This window comes from Chelonia mydas, chromosome 1 (assembly GCF_015237465.2).
Source record: "Chelonia mydas isolate rCheMyd1 chromosome 1, rCheMyd1.pri.v2, whole genome shotgun sequence".
NCBI lineage: Eukaryota > Metazoa > Chordata > Testudines > Cheloniidae > Chelonia > Chelonia mydas.
This window is the reverse complement of record NC_057849.1, coordinates 80,242,719-80,263,665: the sequence shown is the minus strand read 5'-3', so window position 1 is coordinate 80,263,665 and position 20,947 is coordinate 80,242,719. Positions and strand designations below refer to the sequence as shown.

Here is a 20,947-nt window from a genome sequence, read left to right as displayed (position 1 = left end):
GCTGTGCACCCCAAGCTCCCACTGAGGTAACAGCTGAAGTTAAGGATGTTCACAGCTTGCAGGAGGCGTTCAGCAGCACCTCAGGGTTGGGCCAATAGAGATCTTACAGTGAAATAAATGCAAACCCACTTGCTAAAGAATTACTCTTGCAAAAAATTAGATAATAGAACAAATTTTTAAAAAAAACGGAAGAGTATGTTAACCTGCAGTCAGGGAAAATATGCTGCATATGATCTTTACTGCCTGAACTGAAATCAATTCTTTCCTTACCTCTCCTCCTCAGGTCTTTTCTTTATCCAGCTGCTATCCTGCAACAGGGTCCTTCGCTTGCTGTTGTCATCATGAACAACCTGTTGTCTGTTTTTCCCTGTAAGAGTGGGACTCTTTGTATCTATCAATGCAGAAACACAGCTATTGAAAATAATATGCGATAAAGGTCTAAAACTTAGAGTAGCATTAGAAATCCTTGTTTTTCTGAGAAAGTTTGCAATATACCTAGATATATTTATGGCACAAACTGAATCTTTAGATATTATACCCAAGATCAAGACTTCTGTAATACCAGTCTGTTAAGCCACACCTGCGATCATTCAGCAGGGTCATCTGGGTGTTAGAAATTACCTTCCTACGGGTCCCGTGTTTTACCGATAAATAACCTGCAGTGCAGCAACCCGTGTACAAGTCCCTGAATCCCACTTTACCAGTTTGAATTCACAATTTCAGCTTAAATATCAACAGCTTGATTTACTTTTGAACGAACACAAGGAGAGTAGATTTGATGAGCGAATTAGAAAATGTCCAGGAATGTGTTGCAAACATGCAAAATAACCTTAACAAACAGTCTTAATGCCTGGTACACTGAAGAATATTATTTCACATGATCCATGAGAACATATTTTCAGTGCACGAGACAGCTGGTGAATAATTGTGCTTTTAGTGGTAGTTTGGCCCCATGAGCAAAGCCTCCCCGTTCATTCTTAAGCCTATTACGGCTCTACCCTTTTCTCCCCATCTGAGCTCCCTACCATCACTTTGTTTTCTACCATTACTGCACCTTTCCTTTAATTGTGTGTTCAGCTGCAGTGGAGGCTCAATCCTGCAGTCATGACACATGGAAACTCCTTTTGAAGCCAAGTTGGAGGTGACAAATTAGACATATGACATTTACATATGAGACCCTCATTAAGGACATCCACTTACTCAATAAATTGGAGTGCTAAGAAACAATGGGTTCGGCACCCTTTCTTTTGGGAAGCCTATTGGATTATCTCTATAATGTGCCTAGCCTCTGAGCACCACAGAAAAAAACTTCAAACTCCTTGCTTCACTCAAAATGGATTTGAGCAGATAGAACTAAATGTCATTCAGATAGAAAGTATATGGTTATGCTCTTCGTGTTTGGAAAGACATATCACTTCATAAACAGAGTATACACAGTCAGTATTGTGTTCATTTGTCACACTGGTACTTTGGTCTGACTCATAAAAAGAGGAAACCAAGTTCCTTTTATCCATGAAATTCACGTGTAGTGACAAGTATGAAGAACCACAAATACATAGGCCAGATAGAGGAAGGGAAACACAGCAAAGGGGCTGATAGTTTGTTTTAAGGGAGAGTGCCTAGAGTACATTCTTCAGAAATATTTTCTTTCGTAAAAAAACAATGTCAGAGTACAAAGATGGAATTCTGTATTACATTTAAAATCAGTAAAAGACTGCAAGCCATAACGTGTCCTCTACCATTTTCTGTGGTTCCCTGTGGGACGACTGGGATGTTCACATGCAGACCAAGTACAGATTTTTGTCACTGGACCAGTGATGTTACCAATATTTTAATATGAGCTTCCAAAAATGTCTCCCTAATTTCTCCTTCTCTTAAGCTGTGATATAGCCTTTGTACCAGGCACATGCGCACATAGATTTTTAAGGCCAGAAGGAGTCATTATAATCATCTAGTCTGACTGCCTCCTAACCCAAGCCAAAGAACCTTGCCCAATAATTTCTGCAGCAAGCCCATAACTTCTGTTTGAGCTATAGCATATCTTTTAGTAAGATCGCCACTTTTCATTTAAAAACTTCAAGTGATAGAGAATCCAGTGCATTCCTACATAAGTTGTTCCAATGGTTAACTACCCTCACTGTTAAAAATCTACACCTTAATTCTTGCAGACTGGAGGGGTGAAGGAGTGGGAAAAGTATTCATTTCTCTTTCCATTTAAACATTTTTTTTCTTGTAGTTACAGTCAAAGATGGAGAGAGCACCAATTAGCAAACAAACCTATATTAAATGCACTTGCTATAAAATGTATACTTTGCTCAGTGTATTGATAATATATCACAGTATTCAATAGTATAGTAATGGACATGGAATAACAATAACAATAGGCAGGCAGACAAATAGAACTTCCAACATTTGACAACTGAGGATGGAGGTTTGAAGACTTTGTAAAGGGAACTGTACGCTCCCCCCGAGTAATTTTGTTTAATACCTTACATCTGGTGCAAAATGTTTGCTCTTCAAAATTACTTTTATGAGCCCCAAGCATAAAAGCCATCTTCAGCAAGAATGGTTTAGCAGTATCCAAAAGGAAGAACTCCATCGGAAGCAAGGAAATCTTCCCAGCACTCACTTCATATTGATAACATCTTCTTAAGCAAAGAACTCCTGCAAACCCTTTCCAACACATTTAAGGTTCTGCTCTAAAGTCAGTTACATTCTCGCACGTCTCTAAAAATCTGCTATTATGCATAAGCACAAGCATAGATGTGGTGTTTTCAAGATGCACATCAATATATACCCAAGAGTACATCAAGCCTATTGTGGGGAACATTCATTTCTCCCCAATGGCATATCATGAAAGTGAAATCACTCCAAAAGTCCATTTTGGATTTTTTAATCATAATCATAATTCTTAATTTAAATAATCCAATTAACTTGAAATGAAGCCCCATCTAGAGGCAGCAGCTAAACAATATGCATTTAATGTTTGCTTGTAATTCTGTAGTTCAAAGAGTTTACTGTTAATGTGCGTTTCTACTTTATGTGTGGCCCTGTCTGCAACAAACAGTATCTGTACTGATTAAGTCAAGGATGAAATATATTAATGTGCTTATACAGATTTAATGTATATATTTTGCTGCAGCTTGTCCTTAGTCCTCGAACAAGTAGAAAAGGGAGGAGAGGGAAACAAGGAGCAACCTTTAATGCATGGGCAAAACTGAGCTGTAAGCTTTACATGGCACCGAGCACATGCAGCCATTTCAAGGGTGTAACGGTGGCTTTGCTCCACAAGAATTCCTGCTTGAGACATTCTCCTTTGTGTAGTGAGGTTCCTTGCTATGGCTGCTCTGTGGTAATGAAACAACTAACAAAGCCTCATATTACTGTCATTAAAAATGGCAATATAAATATATTTGCTTAAAACCAAGGAAAACATTTTAATTAGGGTTGTCAATTGATCGCAGTTAACTCAAAGCAAATTAACGTGATTAAAAAAATTAATCGTGATTAATTGCAGTTTTAAGTGCACTTTTAAACAATAATAGAATGCCAATTGAAATTTATTATAAATAGTTTTGGATGTTTTTCTACACTTTCCAATATGTTGATTTCAATTAGAACACAGAATACAAAGTGTACATTGTTACATTGTTTTGTTTTTGAGTGCAGTTATGTAACAAAAACAATCTACATTTGTAAATTACACTTTCACAATAAAGAGATTGCACTACGGTACTTTTAAGAGGTGAAGTGAAAAACACTACTTCTTTTCTTTATCTTTTTTACAGTGCAAATATTTGTAATAAAAATAATAATATAAAGTGAGCACTGTACACTTTGTATTCTGTACTGTAACTGAAATAATTATACTTGAAAATGTAGAAAAACATACAAAATATTTAAACGAATGGTATTCTATTACTGTTTAACAGTTTGATTAAAACTGTGATTAACCATGATTTTTTTTATCTCACGATTAATCATGATTAATTTTTTTAACCATTTGACAGTCCTAATTTTAATAGATCAGGTGAAGTAAGAAGCCCGTTTAGCCTTTTCTTGTTTTGGAGCTGGTGTTGAACGAAGCCTTTTCTGAGGTTCTCTAATGTTCAGCTATGAGTCTTTCCATAGCTGGGTCCTGATCCTGCTTTCAATGTAGTCAGTGGTAAAATTGTAACTGACTTTCATTTTCGTAGGAGAGGACTCTTGGTGTCCAGCCAAAACCAGAACCTGAAAGGCTTGAAATCTTTTAAGATTTTTAACACACTTGTGTCAAATGCAGATGAATAGGTGTCATTAGGCTTCTAATAAACATCTGGACATTTATCCAAGCAGAACCCAAACTCCCAACCTTTTGCCATCAGTCTTTTCCTAATCACCATCCATATTTCTCCTTTCTAAGGCATTGTTACAGACAGGGTTGACAGTAACAAAAATCTTGCCTGATAACCACCAATCAGTTACATTTTCTTTCCCTGTGTCCTGTCTTCCCAAGTCCTCTTTCCCCAGTCTCTCCCTCTCCAACAATCTCAAATTACAGGGTGTATTGGGGAGAGGACAATGTTGCAGGGAATAAGCCCGCCCCTTCCTTTCTCTCTCTGCAAAGCCTTAGCCTGCTCTGCTCATGCTGCCTGTTCTCTCTGCTTCCCTCAACAGCTGCTGGCCATGTCCCCCACTAGTCTCCAGGCTAACCACAGGCACTAATGCGAGCAGAAGCCATGCTCTATCCCCGCTGTTTCCCTCCCCCACTCCTCCCTTGTGTGGTGCTGGCATTCCCAGTGCTTCAGCCAGAATGAAAATGCTGATAAGGATCAAGCAGTACTGCTGCCTCTGCCTCCCAAACCGGTCCTTACATGCATTGCCTAGACAAATAACTAGTCCGCCATTGTTCCAGGGTGGGCAGCATGCAGTCTGATTTGAAACTGTGTTAAAACAAGAATATGGAGGCAGAGGTGAAAGTAAGCCGGTATACCGTACCAGACCGGCTTCTCCAAGCAGCAATTTAAAGGGCCTGGGGCTCCACTGCGGCAGCAGCGGCTGGGAGCCCCTGGCCCTTTAAATCACCGCCAGAGCCCCGCCGCCACTACCCCAGGGCTCTGGCAGCAGGGCTCAGGTGGCAATTTAAAGGGCCCGGGGCTCCGGCCACCGCTACCGCCCCAGGCCCTTTAAAATTGCTGCTGGAGCCCCACCGCCACTACCCCACGGCTCCGGCAGCATGGCTCAGACGGCGATTTAAAGGTTGAGGCCACACCCCTTCCGTTTAGGCCCCACCCCCTGCTCAGGACTCCAGCGTACCGGTAAGTCCTTTAAATTACTTTCGCCCCTGTATGGAGGGCACAATGGCACCTGGATTAGGTTCACATACTGCACACATGCAATGAAAAGGGCTTGTTGTTTCCCCCTATGCTTTAAATACCCTGAAAGTAACAGCATCAACATACCACTTTGATTAGGGGATGATTTTCCTACAGTGAAAGTCGACATTTTATTCAGGGATGTATCCTCCTTTGGGATCTAAAAGAAAAAAACATTAAAGAACAACACTGTGGTGAGATTAAGAATTAGCCACAAAGACAGTTAGAAATGTGAAACATTCTGTCTCTTGGAGAGTTTTAGCAGGTTGTAGTATTAATAGCTAGATTTCAGAATTTAAAAGCATCTTAATAAATACTCACTACAAATCAGAACCTGACCAAGAAATACTTGAGGTCTTCAAGGAGTCATGAAAGCCTCTCGAAGTCAATGATATCAGTAGAATGTGAACTGTCCAAATCTTAATACAACAGTCTGATACATGAATTCACACAAACAAAAAAAATCAAATCCAAAATATTGGGCTGCTGCAATACTTCAAATTGTTTAATACTTTGAGACGTAATTTATTTAAAACTAAGCTAGCTTTCTAGAGCAACCAGCTGTAGAGTGAAGAAAATAAGATGCTTGTCCAAAAGGAGAAGGGTTCACAGGATTCACAGGATATTAGGATTCACAGGATATTTTATTAGTAAGTGGGGCCGGGTCAGGGTAGTTTGTGCAGGAGGATTTGGATGCTGGAGAAGAGAGAAAAACTACCATTCCCTTCTGTTACATGTTCTATGTTTTAAGATTTTGGCTTGTTTTTCTTCCCCTTTCTCCTCTCCTTTTCCCTTTGCTTCAGCCTTCACTTTCTTTCCTCTTCCCTCTCCAGCTCTCACCTTTATAGCCTTTCCTCATTCTCTCTATCACATTCATACACTCTCTCAGTCCTTTGTCTTCCCCTTGATCCCTTCCGCTCTGTGTACCTGATCCATCACTCGCTTATGCCGGTTTTACACTGATGTAAGCAAGTAGTGAATCAGGGCCTATATTTGGAGGGGATGTTTGCTGGAGGACTTTATTAGAGGTCTGGTGGCAACATTTTTGTTCTTCAACATATTCATTAATGATCTGGATGATGGGGTGGATTGCACTGCTAAGGCTAGGGACCAACTGGCTAAGTGGCAGTTCTGCAGAAAAGGACCTGGGGAGTACAGTGGATGAGAAGCTGGATATGAGTCAGCAGTGTGCCCTTCTTGCCAACTAACTAACGGCATATTGGGCTGCGTTAGTAGGAGCATTGCCAGCAGATCGAGGGAAGTGATTATTCTCCTCTATTCAGCACTGGTGAGGCCACATCTGGAGTATTGTGTCCAGTTTTGGGCCCCCTACTACAGAAAGGATGTGGACAAATTGGAGAGAGTCCAACGGAGGGCAACAAAAATGATTAGGGGTCTGGGGCACATGACTTATGAGGAGAGGCTGAGGGAACTGGGGTTATTTAGTCTGCAGAAGAGAAGAGTGAGGGGCAATTTGATAGCCGCCTTCAACTACCTGAAGGGGGGTTCCAAAGAGGATGGTGCTAGGCTGTTCTCAGTGGTGGCAGATGACAGAACAAGGAGTAATGGTCTCAAGTTTCAGTGGGGAAGGTCTAGGTTGGATATTAGGAAAAACTTTTTCACTAGGAGGGTGGTGAAACACAGGAATGCGTTAACGAGGGAGGTGGTGGAATCTCCATCCTTAGAGGTTTTTAAGGCCCAGCTTGACAAAGCCCTGGCTGGGATGATTTAGTTGGGGTTGGTCCTGCTTTGAGCAAAGGGTTGGACTAGATGACCTCCTGAGGTCTCTTCCAACCCTAATCATCTATGATTCTATGAACATTATATTAGAACATTCTCTGGGATGACCCCCAAGGGTATGCCTACACAGTTGTTGGGAGCGTGTCTCGCAGCTCCGGTCGACAGACTTGCACTAGCGGGGCTCGGGTTAGTGCGCTAAAAATAGCTGTGTAGATGTTGCTTAGACATTTGGACTCGGGCTGGAGCTCAAGCTCTGAAGCTCACCCCACTCCTTAGGCTTCAGAGTCCTAGCTCCAGCCCAAGCCGGAATGCCCACATTGCTATTTTCAGTGCTGTAGCACAAGTCTGTCCATCCAGGCTGGAAGACTCACTCCCAATAGCTGTGTAGACATGCCCCCTGGAGCTCATCAGCAGGCCTGCAGTTACTTCAGGTGTCCAGTCTGCTAGAGCTTACAAAAACCAGGGCAAAACAGTTGTCTGTAAGAATGACAAAGAAATTCCCTGAAAATAGTGACATATGGTTACCCTATTTATTTATACTATTTGAAATTGATGTGATTGAACAATATAAGGCAGAGTGATGTGAGAATGACAGGCAAGAGTCTGGGCCAGGGGAAGGAACAGACTTTGCGGGGAGGTGGTGGGTGACAAAAAGTTCCTCAATCTTGGAAAAAAATACTAAGGGCAGCCCTGCCAGTGTATTATCTAAAATTCACGAAAACTAGCACTGACAAGAAATTGCATTTTTACTGCATTTTTACTTATTTAATTGAGCTTTGCAAAGTCATTCAGTGAAAACGCTTAAGATTCCTGACATCATCATAATAATTGAAACAGCCAAGACTCTGATTAAAGCAAATGGGAATATTTAACAAGGTATTTCTAAAGACAAAAATCAGGTCTGAGTCAGAAAATCTTTAAAACTTTCCTACACCCTTAATATCTCACAGTTTAATAAGGAATCTAAATTCCAACATGTTGATATTAAATCACTAACAACACCCTTTCCCTGTTGACTTGTCTATTGGTACAAAGCACGCACTGGCACTGTGTAATGTACAAAACATGTGATTGCATTATTTAGTTCCCACCCAATAAAAATATGTTCAAGGCTCTGGTAAACCTATCTGACTCTGTAATAACACATAAACTACCCTTTAAAAATTCTGCCAACACATTAAGCAGAGATATCTGAATTATTCCAAAGACATTCAGTGTAAGTTATCATACAGGCATCTCTAGTTAGCAATGAGTTTTGTCGCATAATTTAGGGTACCTAAATTGCTATAATCACATGAAAAGCAAGAAGACCAGACAGTCTCTGATCTAAAAAAAACCACAACAGCACACCATGGCAACAGCTGACCATCTAGTTGCTCTTCATTTCATCCAGTACTTGAATAATAGTAGGAAGTTTGACATTTTGACAAGTTTAACAAGCAATCAACTCTGGCACTGCTTCATCTGCGATAGCCCCATTGTTTCTACAGAAAGGGATTGGGTTTATTTTCCAGTAAAGACTTTGATTTTTTTTTTAAAGGGCAGTTTTCTTAGGGAAGTGATTCCCAAACATTTGAAAGCTGAGCACCTCTTTAGGAAAATGAAATCAGCTATGGCCCCAACAATCTCAACATGATTTTGGAAAGGCCTACCCTTCTTAATTTTATAGATCTTCTATGATGTCAGGGTAATGCTGATGTAGGTCTTCATAATATCATACCCTTTCCTTTCCTACATGCTTTATAAGCAGTGAAATAGTTAACAATGTTGACTCTTAGAGTAGCATTATTGTTATCTGTATAGAATGAATGGGGCTATTCATTTCAGAACTGTTGTTTCAAGCTCTCTGCAAACTCAGACAGACACCACTGCATTGGCTATTTACATTTTATGTTTTGAACGTTTTCTTTGCAAAAGTAACAGCTACAAATAATTTTTTTAAAATGAAAGCTGAGATTCTGGAGAACAATTTAAAGATCTGGTTGCAGTCTTTCCCGTGGATAGGCCTCCACTTTAAGAAACCTGCTTTAGGATTAGCACCTTCAGCATGCTCCAAAAGGCCAAGTATTGCGAAATTACAATTCCAAGATATTTTTCTAGTGTTTCAGTCTTACAGTGTATGATCACATTGTCCTTAAAGTTCCATTTAAGTTTTGGTATACTCAAAGGTATATCCATTAAAGCAGTTGTGGGCAACCTGTGGCCCGCAGGCGGCCCATCAGGGTAATCTGACTGCGGGCCGCGAGATATTTTGTTGACGTTGACCGTCTCCAGGCACGGCCTCCCACAGCTCCCAGTGGCTGCGGTTTGCCGTTCCCAGCAATGGGAGCTGTGGGAAGCAGCAGCCAGCACATCCCTGTGGCAAACCGAGGCCACTGGGAGCTGCAGGAGGCCATGCCTGCAGGTGGTCAGCATCAGCAAAATGTCTCGCGGCCCACAATCAGATTACCCTGATGGGCCACATGTGGCCTGCAGACTTCAGGTTGCCCACCACTGCATTAAAGGTTTAAATGCAATATAAGATTTCCTGCTCTGCTCTCCAGCATAGTCAATCAGGAACACAGGAGTCAGTTATTGGGTACAGCTACATTTCAAGTAGAAGGTGTAGTTTCCAGCTCCATACCATGCTAGCTTTGATCGAGCTAGTGCACTAAAAACAAAAGTGTAGTTGTGGCAGCATGGGTGGTGGCATGGGCTAGTTGCCCAAGAAAGTACCTATGGTGCTGGGAGGAATTATACTCAGGAGGCTAGCCCAAGCTGCAGCCCACGCTGCCACAGCTACACTCCTATTTTTAGCACCCTAGCTCCATCAAAGCTAATGTACATACACCTACTCTGTTTCATTCCCAACAAGTGAAGAGGAATGCAAATTAATTTGAACAAGTGAACCTTTATTAGACCCTGTGGACTACTCTGCCCATGTGGCTGAGTTCCTCCCAGCATTACTCTTTGGTGTTCCCTTTTCCATTCGTGTCTGTCAATAACCATCTCTCCAGGGAACATTGACCCTCTGACTTCATGACACACCTTCCCTCTTTCAAAACATTTTAACATAAACACTAAAAACAAATAATTGATGCCCAGGCTCCACCCCATGTCCCTTCAGTGAGATGTTGCTAGCACACTGCCAAGTTGGTGTCTTGTCTTTACCACAGACTCAGCTGGTTACAGAGTCTTTAAGATAGCTTGGTCTCCTCAACAGACAACCCCACTGGAAGAGAGCTATCTCTGTCTTTGTCACCTGTCTCCGAGTCTGGCCAACTCTATCTCTCTGAGGAGTCTCCTCCCTCCTTGTGGGATTGGCTTCGGGATGGTTCTCTGTCTCTCCATTCAGTGACGATCTCTGTATCTCTGCAGGCTCTCTCTGGGTGTTGTATCTGCTGACTTATAAGAGTCTTCTGTTCCTTGAGATCACCTATCCCTCTTGCATAGTTGCCTCATATGACCTGGGTGCCTCTGCAGTCCTCACAACTTCTTTAGTCCACTCCTTCTGGTGTCTCTCTAATGGTTAGATCTTCACAGGAGTCTCTGGGGCCAGTAGGTCCTTGGCTGACCTGCCATACTCTACTGCCAGCTTTAATTGATTATTGGTCATCTACTCTCTGAGGTATATCCATCCTTCTGGCTGCAATAGGTAGCAGGGTTTTGGTCCTTCATCCCATCAGTGCTTGTGCAGGACTTTTTTGGCCATCTTGCCATTCCTCTGTGGGTATTTTAGGGAAGAATTGTGGTGGTCAAACTCCCGTATGAGCACAAACTCCATGAATTCTTCCAAGGCAAATTGGGGTCTGGTATCAATGACTACAGTGTCTGGAATGCCATATCTTTCAAAGTGGGCCTTCAGTTTGCCAATCACTGACTTGCTTCTTTTATCAGGCAGTGCACTGATCTCCGAGAAGTTTGAGTAGAATCTACTGTAATCAAGTACTGGTTTTCTTTGAAGGTAAATAAGTCCACTCCCACCTTCTCCTATGGTCAGGTGGGCAGCTCACATGGTCTCTTTCTACTGGTGGTTATCACACAGCTGATAGGTATCATACCCTACTAACAAGGAGTTCAGTTGTGTATTCATTAATGGCCAGTAAATATGCTTTCATGCCCATCTAAAATAGCTGTCAGTGTCCAGGTGTGAGATATGAATTTTTTCCACAACACCCTTTTGTAATGAGGCAAGAAAAACAACTCTCTGCCCTCGAAATATGATTCCATTCTGCTCACTCAGCACATCTTTATTTTGAAAATATGGTTCTGCTCTGAGAATAAATTGAGCAACTGTCTTGTCAAGCTTGAACGAAATAGAAGTATTGCAAATGTTAGGCCTCAAACTTCCGTATACTTCAAAATGTAAGCCTTGCAAAAACAAAGCTTAAGCTTGTGGCCAGGACGCACTGCAACCAAATAACAATTTATGCTAACTCTTATGTACTTATCAACCCCAAATTACCCACATTCAAGATCTAATTGGCTACAGAAAATAAATAGGCCTAAATTATACGAACAACTAACAATTGGACATAAAAATTAAATACGCATCAATTATACAACTAGGGCAACCACATAAACAATGTGGCCCACCCTGATTGGTTGGTCTGTTCTAAAACACTGCCATCAGACCAGATAGAAAGAACGAAGGCACGGGACTCTGTGTGTGTGTGTTTTTGGTAAACCTGACCCACACCCCCTGAACCGAAGGGACATGCACTTCTCAACTGTTTGTACCTGGCCAGTGCGGAAAGTGGCCAACTGAAGGGTAACGTATTTTCGGACGAATGCAGGGTAAGTCTATGGAGTAAAGAAGTTTGGTCGCTCGAGCCAAATTGATCATAGTTATATCGATACTGTAGCATAAAATCAATAGTAGATGGCTGATGCATAATAGCTTTGCATGTATTTGTGCTTGTCTTTTAAGTAGTCCAAGCGGATGCATGTCGTGCTGTCATTCATCAGCTTTATGTTGCCTTTGAAATAGTTTGTCACCAGGAATATAGAGCTGGTGAATAATAGCTTTACTTATGCTTGTCTTTGGGGCTTTTATTATGACTTGCCAGGCCCAGCATATTAGAGTCACTGTTCAGGAACTCGCAAATGGTCCACAATATTACCTGTACTTGCGCTTGTCTTCAATATGATCTGCCTTTTGTATTAATCCTTATTCAGTGCTGGTCTTTGGTTTTCCTTTTCTTGTTTTGTTTATGCTGTTATTGTAGTCGGAAATCATTAAAAGCCTTTCTTGAGGAATAATTAGTAATTCTTACTTATTCTATACGGACACCACTTCACCTCATTACATCTGTGTTGGGTGGTGGGAAGTAGCAAACACCCCAGGGTGAAATAGGGCCCCAACGCGTGCCTCCTTCTTCCTTTATCTCCCCATGCTCCTACCAGTACTTGACTTTTGTCTTCTGGCCAGCCTCATAATATTGCTTTCTTGACTGCCTGTACTCATAGATGTCCTTTCCCATAGCTTCTTTGATTCCCATCAGCTTTGCCATTGAAATTGGGCATTAGTGGGAGCTAGAATATTAATGGATTCAGTACCCTCATCCCTTTCCCCCCAACTCACTCGTGCTGGGTATATATGCACTGCTCAAGGTGTCAGCTAATGTCAATAATTGTCCTGGACAATATCTGATCTCTACCTGGCAGCGCTACAGGTGCCTCAACATGCACTGCAATCTCTATGGAGCACTGAGAAGGGGCTTTGTGATGATTGTCTCTAGGAGTTTGTAGTTTGATTGCACTATTACTAGCTGACCACAGAAGTACTGATATAATCGCTCCACCAAATACCACAGCCAGAAGCTCTTTTTCTATTTGGGTGTGCCCCTATTCAGTCTCACAGGGCTCTGCTGGCAAAAGAGACTGGCTTCTCCTGCAAAGGAGCTACATCCAAAACTTTCTCCGATACATCACTGTGGTGCGGTGGGGTTCTAGCCAGTCCAGTAATCGCCTGCCCTGTAGCTCTGGCTGTTTGTTCTGGGCAGCTGTGGCTCAGAGTCCTGATACCAGCAGCCTGCTCACAGCACAATGGCCTCACCCTGGCTTCCACCAGCCTGGTTACTCCTTTGCAGGGTTACACAAACAGCCCCTCCAGCCCCGAGTTTCCCCAGAACCATCTCCCCTGTAGTGTCCAGTCCTCTCACTGGAACACACCAAACCTTACCAGTTCACTGCTCCTTTAAAGAGACAGTACACAGTACCAGTCTGTTAATTTGGCTTCACTTTTCCATTTGAAACACTAAACTGAGGTAGTTACTGAGATGAAGTTTATTAACAAAGAACAGATATGTAAGTAATACCAAGTAGAAGTAATTTGGATAGAAATAGTTACAAACAAAAGTAAAAATATGCTTCTAAGACTAAAACCTCACTTAGCAAACTGGAGTCTTTTGTTTACAGCAATTTTCTCACCACAGTCCTTCTCCCAGTATGGCTGGCCAGTCCTTAGCCAGGATCCAACATGCAGAGCACAAAGCAGTTGGTTTCTTTGTCTCCTCACATGAAGGATGCCAAAATTGCTCTCTCTCTCTCCTTATATCTACCACAGTTCAATGACCTTGTTTCAGGAGGCAGGAAGGTTTCCTGGAGCTGCAGCTTCCATTCCGCGCCCCCCTTCCCCGCTCCCCCCCCCCCCCGCCTCCTTGAGAGTGTTAAGTGGCCCTCCCCCACCCTGGTTTGCCAGATGGCTTTGTCTACCTTGCATATAAATGTAATTTCGTTGTCTCTTCTTGCTTAATTTACATTGGAGACACATTCAAGCAGGCAGAACCACATTCCTTCGTCTAGGATGGGTAACTTAAGACCACCCTGCCTTACACCTTTTAAGAACATGTGAAAAATTATAAATGTGTGCTGGAAACTTCACCCATACATACACTACACAATAATATTAATAACCAGCCAGATTGCCTATGATATCTTAACATGACAGAGGATAGCAGTGAGTTGGGGTACACTGAGCTGATCTGGCCAGCTGTGGCTCACTACTACATACCGAAGAGCCCCTTCCCCTCTGGCATTGGGATGCTATTAGGGTCAGAAGTACACTGGAGTATCAGTGGCTCTCCCGGCTGGTAGTAGTTCTGGACAGGGACATCCATTATCATTTGTTTCAGCGTGCCAAATGCTTCCTGTTGGGGACCTACTCAGTCCCTCTCAACATCCTGCCTTGTGAGCTGACGTATGGGTTCTGTTACTGCAGCCACATGTGGACAGAACTTGGACAGAAAATTTATCATTTCCATAAAGTGCTGTATCTCTTTCACATCCACTGGAGCTGGCATGTCTCTGACTGCCTTGATCTTGTTGGGATCTGTTTTCACTTCCTCCGCTGTGAGCACATGTCCAATGTATGCCACCTCATGCTGTTTGAGTTGCATTATTTCTGTATTGAATTTTATGCTCTTGTCCCTGTATCAGTCTAGAAAACCTTGTAATTTTCTGTCTTTTCAATGCCTGGTTCAGTGACTCAGGGTCTGTGCAGATGGATAATTTGCCCGACTGTCATCTCCAGGTGCTATGATACCCCTGCTGTGCAAACTTTTGAGCTTTTTGTGTACTGGTTTTCATAGTACCACTGGAATTTCCTTAGTGGTAAGCACATAGGTTTGACTGTCGGGTTGACTTCCCATCACAGCTTTCCTTTGAGGCACCTGTCACCTTTGAAAACATCCCCATATGCTTTTAAAAAATGGTCTCCATTGTCCATGGAACTCCCTTTTGGTTCTTGCACTACAGCATCCTGATCAGATCCATGGCACGTATGGCCAAGAGGGATCTGTGGTGCTTACTATCCACCACCACAAACTTCAGTCAGTACTGCCTGTTATTTTTCAAGTTAGTTACTATGAGGTCACATTTTCCTATGGACTGCATTATGCTCTCATTGTACATTATTAGATTGTGCCTGAGCAATCACATTGCAGGAGGCCCTGCTGTCCAGCTGAAATCACATGGGGGATTTCCCTATTAATATTGTTGCAAGCACAATAGTGTTGTCCCTTGTTGCTTCCCTGTTCCATTAGTCTGAACCTGTTATACTCTCAGACTCAAGATGTCATCACCACTGTCTAATGTGCCATCCCTATCTTGTACAAGTCTGACTGAATCATGCTGGGACCTTCCTCTGCTTTTAAACACACTGCTAAAATGGTTCAACTTTCCACATTCCTTCCAATGCTGTCCTTCCCCAATGGAACTTCCTATGGATATGGAACCGTGGCTCCTCTCCTTTGCTGTCATCTCCCTGCATGCATTTCTGGGCTTTCATCCTCTCTCTTGAGGCTTCCGCTGTATGCCCCACGTCTAGGCATCTGTCTAATGTGAGATCGCCTTCCCGGAGTAGCTGCTCCTTAAGGTGGTGATCCCACGTGCCACAGACTACCTTGCCCCAAATCAGGGAGTCTGTCAAGTTCCCAAAATGGTATGTAGCAGCCAGTGTCCATAAAGCAGTAGCACAGAGGTGTATGCCTTCCTCTTCAGATTGGTGTCTAGTGAAAAACCAGTGTCACTCCATAGTTTCCTTCTGCTTTGGGGAGCAATATTTCCTCATGGCTCCTAGCACTATTGTGAGGCTTGAGACTATGGTGAGCTTCAAAGTGCTGCAGATCTCTCTGCCTTTTTTCCCAATAAGGTAAAGTAAGAGTTTTATTTTCCTGCTGTTGCCATCCTCTTGTACGGCCAGATGTAGATCCCACCTTGTTCCACCAGGTCCATTGCTGGGCTAGGTTTCTGTCTTAAAAATCAAGCATTCCAGGGGGCTTCAGACAAAGTTCCATGACTTATGCTGCCAGCTGCTGCACTTCAGAAAACTCCCAGCTCAGATACTGCCACCATGTTTCATTTGCAATGAGTGAAGCTAAATGCAGGTTAAGTTGAACAAGTGAAACTTTAATAAATCCTGTGGATTATTCTATTCATGTCATAAGTTGCTCCCAGCCTAACTCTCTGCATTCCCTGTTCCATTGATGTCTCATCAATAACAGTTCCTCCAGGGAACATCGACCCTCTGACTTCAATTCCACTGATCATGATACATACCCAAGCTGGAAATTACACCTCCAGCTCCAGGATAGAATCCAGACTCTTAATAGTGTGGAGGAGATCGAGCCTAAAGAGACAGTGTATGCCACAGAGAGACTATTCTACTTGTCCTTCACCAATGTGAACCATAGATGGTGCAAGTGAGGGACGCTAAAGTCCCCCTTTAGTCTCCCACTTCCAGGGCTGAAAAATTGGAGACATCACATTACTCTGAAGTAATTCTATGAGTCTTCTGAGCATTGTTTAGAGAACTGCTCAAGATAGTTAAGACCAAAGCAGACTGTGAAGAACTTCAAAAAGATCTCACAAAACTAAGTGATTGGGCAACAAAACGGCAAATGAAATTTAATGTGGATAAATGTAAAGTAATGCACACTGGAAAAAATAACCCCAACTATACATAGAATATGATGGGACTAATTTAGCTACAACTAATCAGGAGAAAGATCTTGGCGTCATCGTGGATAGTTCTCTGAAGACGTCCCCGCAGTGTGCAGCGGCAGTCAAAAAAGCAAACAGGATGTTAGGAATCATTAAAAAAGGGATCGAGAATAAGACAGAATATCTTATTGCCCTTATATAAATCCATGGTACGCCCACATCTTGAATACTGCATACAAATGTGGTCCCTTCATCTCAAAAAAGATATACTGGTATTAGAAAAGGTTCAGAAAAAAGGCAAGTAAAATGATTAGGGGTTTGGAATGGGTCCCATATGAGGAAAGATTAAAGAGGCTAGGACTTTTCAGCTTGGAAAAGAGGAGACTAAGGGGGGATATGATAGAGATATATAAAGTCATGAGTGGTGTGGAAAAAGTGAATAAGGAAAAGTTATTTACTTAAATCTATAATATAAGAACTAGGGGCCACCAAATGAAATTAATAGGTAGCAGTTTAAAACAAATAAAAGGAAGTTCTTCTTTACTCAGCGCACAGTCAACCTGTGGAACTCCTTGCCTGATGAGGTTGTGAAGGCTAGGACTATAACAGGGTTTAAAAGAGAACTGGATAAATTCATGGAGGTTAAGTCCATTAATGGCTATTAGCCAGGATGGGTAAGGAATGGTGTCCCTAGCCTCTGTTTGTCAGAGGGTAGAGATGGATGGCAGGAGAGAGATTACTAGATCATTACCTATTAGGTTCACTCCCTCTGGGGCACCTGGGCCACTGTCGGTAGACAGGATACTGGGCTGGATGGATCTTTGGTCTGACCCATTATGGCCATTCTTATGTTCTTGACATCAGAAAGAATTTTTGAAAAACTAAGTTAAAGTGAGAAAAAGAAGTTTGGCTCAATTTCAGTGTAGCAGTAAATTAAGTATCAGATGTTCACAATAAGATTTCAACCAGCAGAGCAGAACTACTCAAACAGGAAAAACACCAGCACTACACAAACAAACTGGAATGCTGTTCCAATGAAATTCAAGCTTAAAAACAACTCCAGGATACTTTAAATGAAAATGAAAACAGCCCCAGACAGGCCAATGAGCAGCCTCCAACAAATTTTTAAAAAAAGGTACTGCTGGACTCAGAAACCCTCAAAATACTTAGAAATATCTCTCTCTTCCTCCTCACCCCCCAATAAAATCCCAAAGAAATGCAGGCAAAACTTCAAAATGACCCCACCTAGTACAAAATCAGCCATAGCAAAGCCCAAAAGCCACTCCAAGCTGCTAAGTGATCACTCTCAGACCAGGGGCAACAAACTGCCCTCTGCTGCAACCCTTCAGGCAGCATAGAGGCCCTGATACTTCCACATCTGCTCCCCACGGAGGGTGGAATCTGCCCTAGTGCAGACAGCCAATAGAAGGCTTGTGCACCACTTTAGCCCTCAAAATAGGGCTTAAGCGATTCCTAGGCCTCCTCTACACACAGGGCTGAATTTCAGCTGGTGTGAACAAAGCCAGCTTCCAATTCAGAATATGGATAGTCAAGTTTTCTTGCACATAAACAAATGTAACCATACATCATGTGTATGCAACACTTATCCAAATCCCACATTTGAAAATATTCATAATACAAGTAATCTAAATCAGGTTCACATTTCTCCATGTCAAATTGTACTTACTCACAAGAAAGTTTCTCTATTCTTTAGCATCTAGATATGACAATGATTAAGTGCTTATTTATAAATACTTAGATTAGAGATACTTTTTTTTTTTTTTTTGCTTTTAATGGACAAGTTTTCAATTTCCATCTTTAAGGTACTGCACATCAATACACCATGTCATGAGCTTGTCACCGTACACAAAGCGGGGAGGAGGAAATATGGCTTCTTACTAAAGGCTGAATGTGGGGTACACACTCAGCACATAAAAAGCGGAGGTCAGCTGTGTTTATGCTGCAGATTCCAGTTTGCAGAGGATAGTTGTTGCCTTGTTAAAAAAAGATTCAGGGCCTCTCCTGTCATCTTTCTTCTCATGTGACTATGGGCTTGTCTACACATGAAAGTTAATTCAGAATAAGATTATGTGAATTTAAAATGGATTAAATAGTCTTGATTAACTTCCTCTATGGACACTCTTTATTCTGAAATAAATTGGGAATAGTTCACCAGGATCAGTTCCCTGTGTAGACAAGTCCTCCCTAAAGTTGTACAGTAAACTTTAACTTCGGTATTTCCTCCTTTAGAGTCCCATATGAAATAAAGCAGACTCCTTCTACACACCATAAAACTATACAGAATTCTGGGATAAACTGCTTTATTATTCACCTGTATTCTCTCCTGCAATCTGTCTCCCAGGAACTATTGTACTTCTAATATTCCAGCCTTCTCAATAGCTTTAAAACTTTGCTGTTAAAAAGAATAAAGCAGACAGATAATTATTTCCTGCTTTGTCCAGAATGTGGAATTTCCCCACAAAATTATACTTCCCTGAGGTGATATTCAGCCCTAGACTAGGTTGTCTCTCCAAAGCTTTGTGACCAATCAGAGTAGAAACTGGACATTTATTCCATTAGAAATCCAAGAAATCCTATTCTCGCATTGTGGTATAAGAATTTTGGTTGCTCTCTTTTTTCCCTCTTTTCCTCTCCATACTTACTGTTTCTAAAGTATGTAACATTCCAATATTATTTGTTATCAGATATATTTAGAACTGTTTAGGCTAGGGATCGGCAACATTTGGCACGCTGGTTGTTTAACTGCCATGTTTGCAGGTTCGGCCGATCGCGGCTCCCACTGGCCAGGGTTCGCCGCTGCAGGCCAATAAAGGCTGCAGGAAGCTGCGGCCAGCACATCAATCAGCCCATGCCGCTTCCCGCAGCCCCCATTGGCCTGGAGCGGCAAACCGCGGCCAGTGGAAGCCACAATCAGCTGAACCTGCAGACATGGCAAGTAAACAAATCAGCCTGGCCCGCCAAGGAGCTTACCCTGGCGGGCCGCATGCCAAACATTGCCAATCCCTGGTTTAGGCCATTATATTTAGCCATAACCTTGTGCCACAGCAAAATGAAAATACCTTCAGTTTGATCTTCCCAATAAAGTAGGGTTTTTTCAAATTCTGTTACAACATGAGTATGCTATCTTTGCATCTTTTTTAATCAAACGGTCAGGCCACAGTGTCACCTAATAAAACTCTCCATATTGTAGACACAATAAGCAGTAGATTAAGCCAAATACAGAACTAGCAATGCAGAGCTGTGATTTATTCACTGCAATGATGAAATGACATGTGTGTGTGTACCAGATATCTTGAAAGTTGTAGCATTCAGTATTATACTGATGTTTTCTGATTTTCTTAAGAACAGAAAAAATGCGAGCTTTAACATCTGTGTCAACTTGCAGGCAAGGCTGCAAAGGAGCCAGTTGCAGCTCCTGACCCTGGTGCCAGCCCCTGTGGCAGCATAATTTAGCGTGGACTCAGGACTGCTCTAAAATACACTGGTTCAAAATGGCCCATGGAGGTCCATGCACAAGCTGAAAATAGCCAGATGCAGCAGCACCCCACACAGGCCTTTGATGGTTAGTGTAGGGGAGTGTCCTATGTCAGGGGAATCCCCAGATGGTGACATCCTCTGATTTTATAGCCCCTTTGCCCTTCCAGGACATCACAAAGGTGCCAGTCAAAGAACCTGTTTTCAGGAAAATGAATCTACTGCTTATTTTTTAAAACTGTAAGGAGAAAGCTCATACAAGTTTAATCAGTACAACTAAATACTATGATGAATTTCCCAGACATATAATATCTTAAAAGCCTAAGTTGTTTTGGTAGCTATTCGATACACAAACTAGAAAATAAAATTTAGTGACAATGAAACCCTTCTGTTTCTCTGTAGTGGCCCATCGTATTTGTGTATTTTAAATTTCCTCATCTGAAATCCACTCTTAATTTTTCAGTCGAAAAACTGCTTTTCGGAACGTGGTCTTAGGTTTCAATGTTACTTTTTTTCTCCTTTTATTTACAGTAAAAGCAGTGTTATCCAGCAGTTTACCAACTGGAAGGCTCTATAAACCAGCATTTCTGATCTTCATTGAAAGTCTGGTTTACAGTCTGGTTGGCGCGGGGCCGGCAGGCTCCCGACCTGGCTCCGCGTGGCTCCCTGGAAGTGGCGACACGTCCGTGTTGCTCCTAGGTGGAGGAACAGTCACAAGGGGTTCAGAGTGCAGCAGGGGGTGCGGGGCTCAGGCTCTGGGAGGGAGTTTGGGTGCGGTAGGGGATGTGGGGCTGGGGGTTGGAGCACGGGAGTGGGGGTGGGGTGCTGGCTCCAGCTGGTGCTCACCTCAGGCGGCTCCCCGCAAGAAGCGACATGTCCATGCTTCTTCTAGGCAGAGGCGCAGCTGGGTGACTCTGAGCACTGACCATGTCCCA

The 20,947-nt window shown here is 42.5% G+C and overlaps 1 protein-coding gene across 1 annotated transcript in view; it reads right to left on the bottom strand.

Moving 5' to 3' along the window:
- The window catches only part of SCEL (sciellin), an 81,585-nt gene that overhangs the window by 53,591 nt on the left and 7,047 nt on the right, over positions 1-20,947 (bottom strand). Inside the window, exons 2-3 of the mRNA XM_043534320.1 lie at positions 5,442-5,514; positions 271-391 (exon numbers count right to left, since the gene is read on the bottom strand). Coding sequence (XP_043390255.1) covers positions 271-391; positions 5,442-5,484 — 164 coding nt within the window. The 5' untranslated portion in view covers positions 5,485-5,514. The remainder of the gene's footprint in view (positions 1-270; positions 392-5,441; positions 5,515-20,947) is intronic.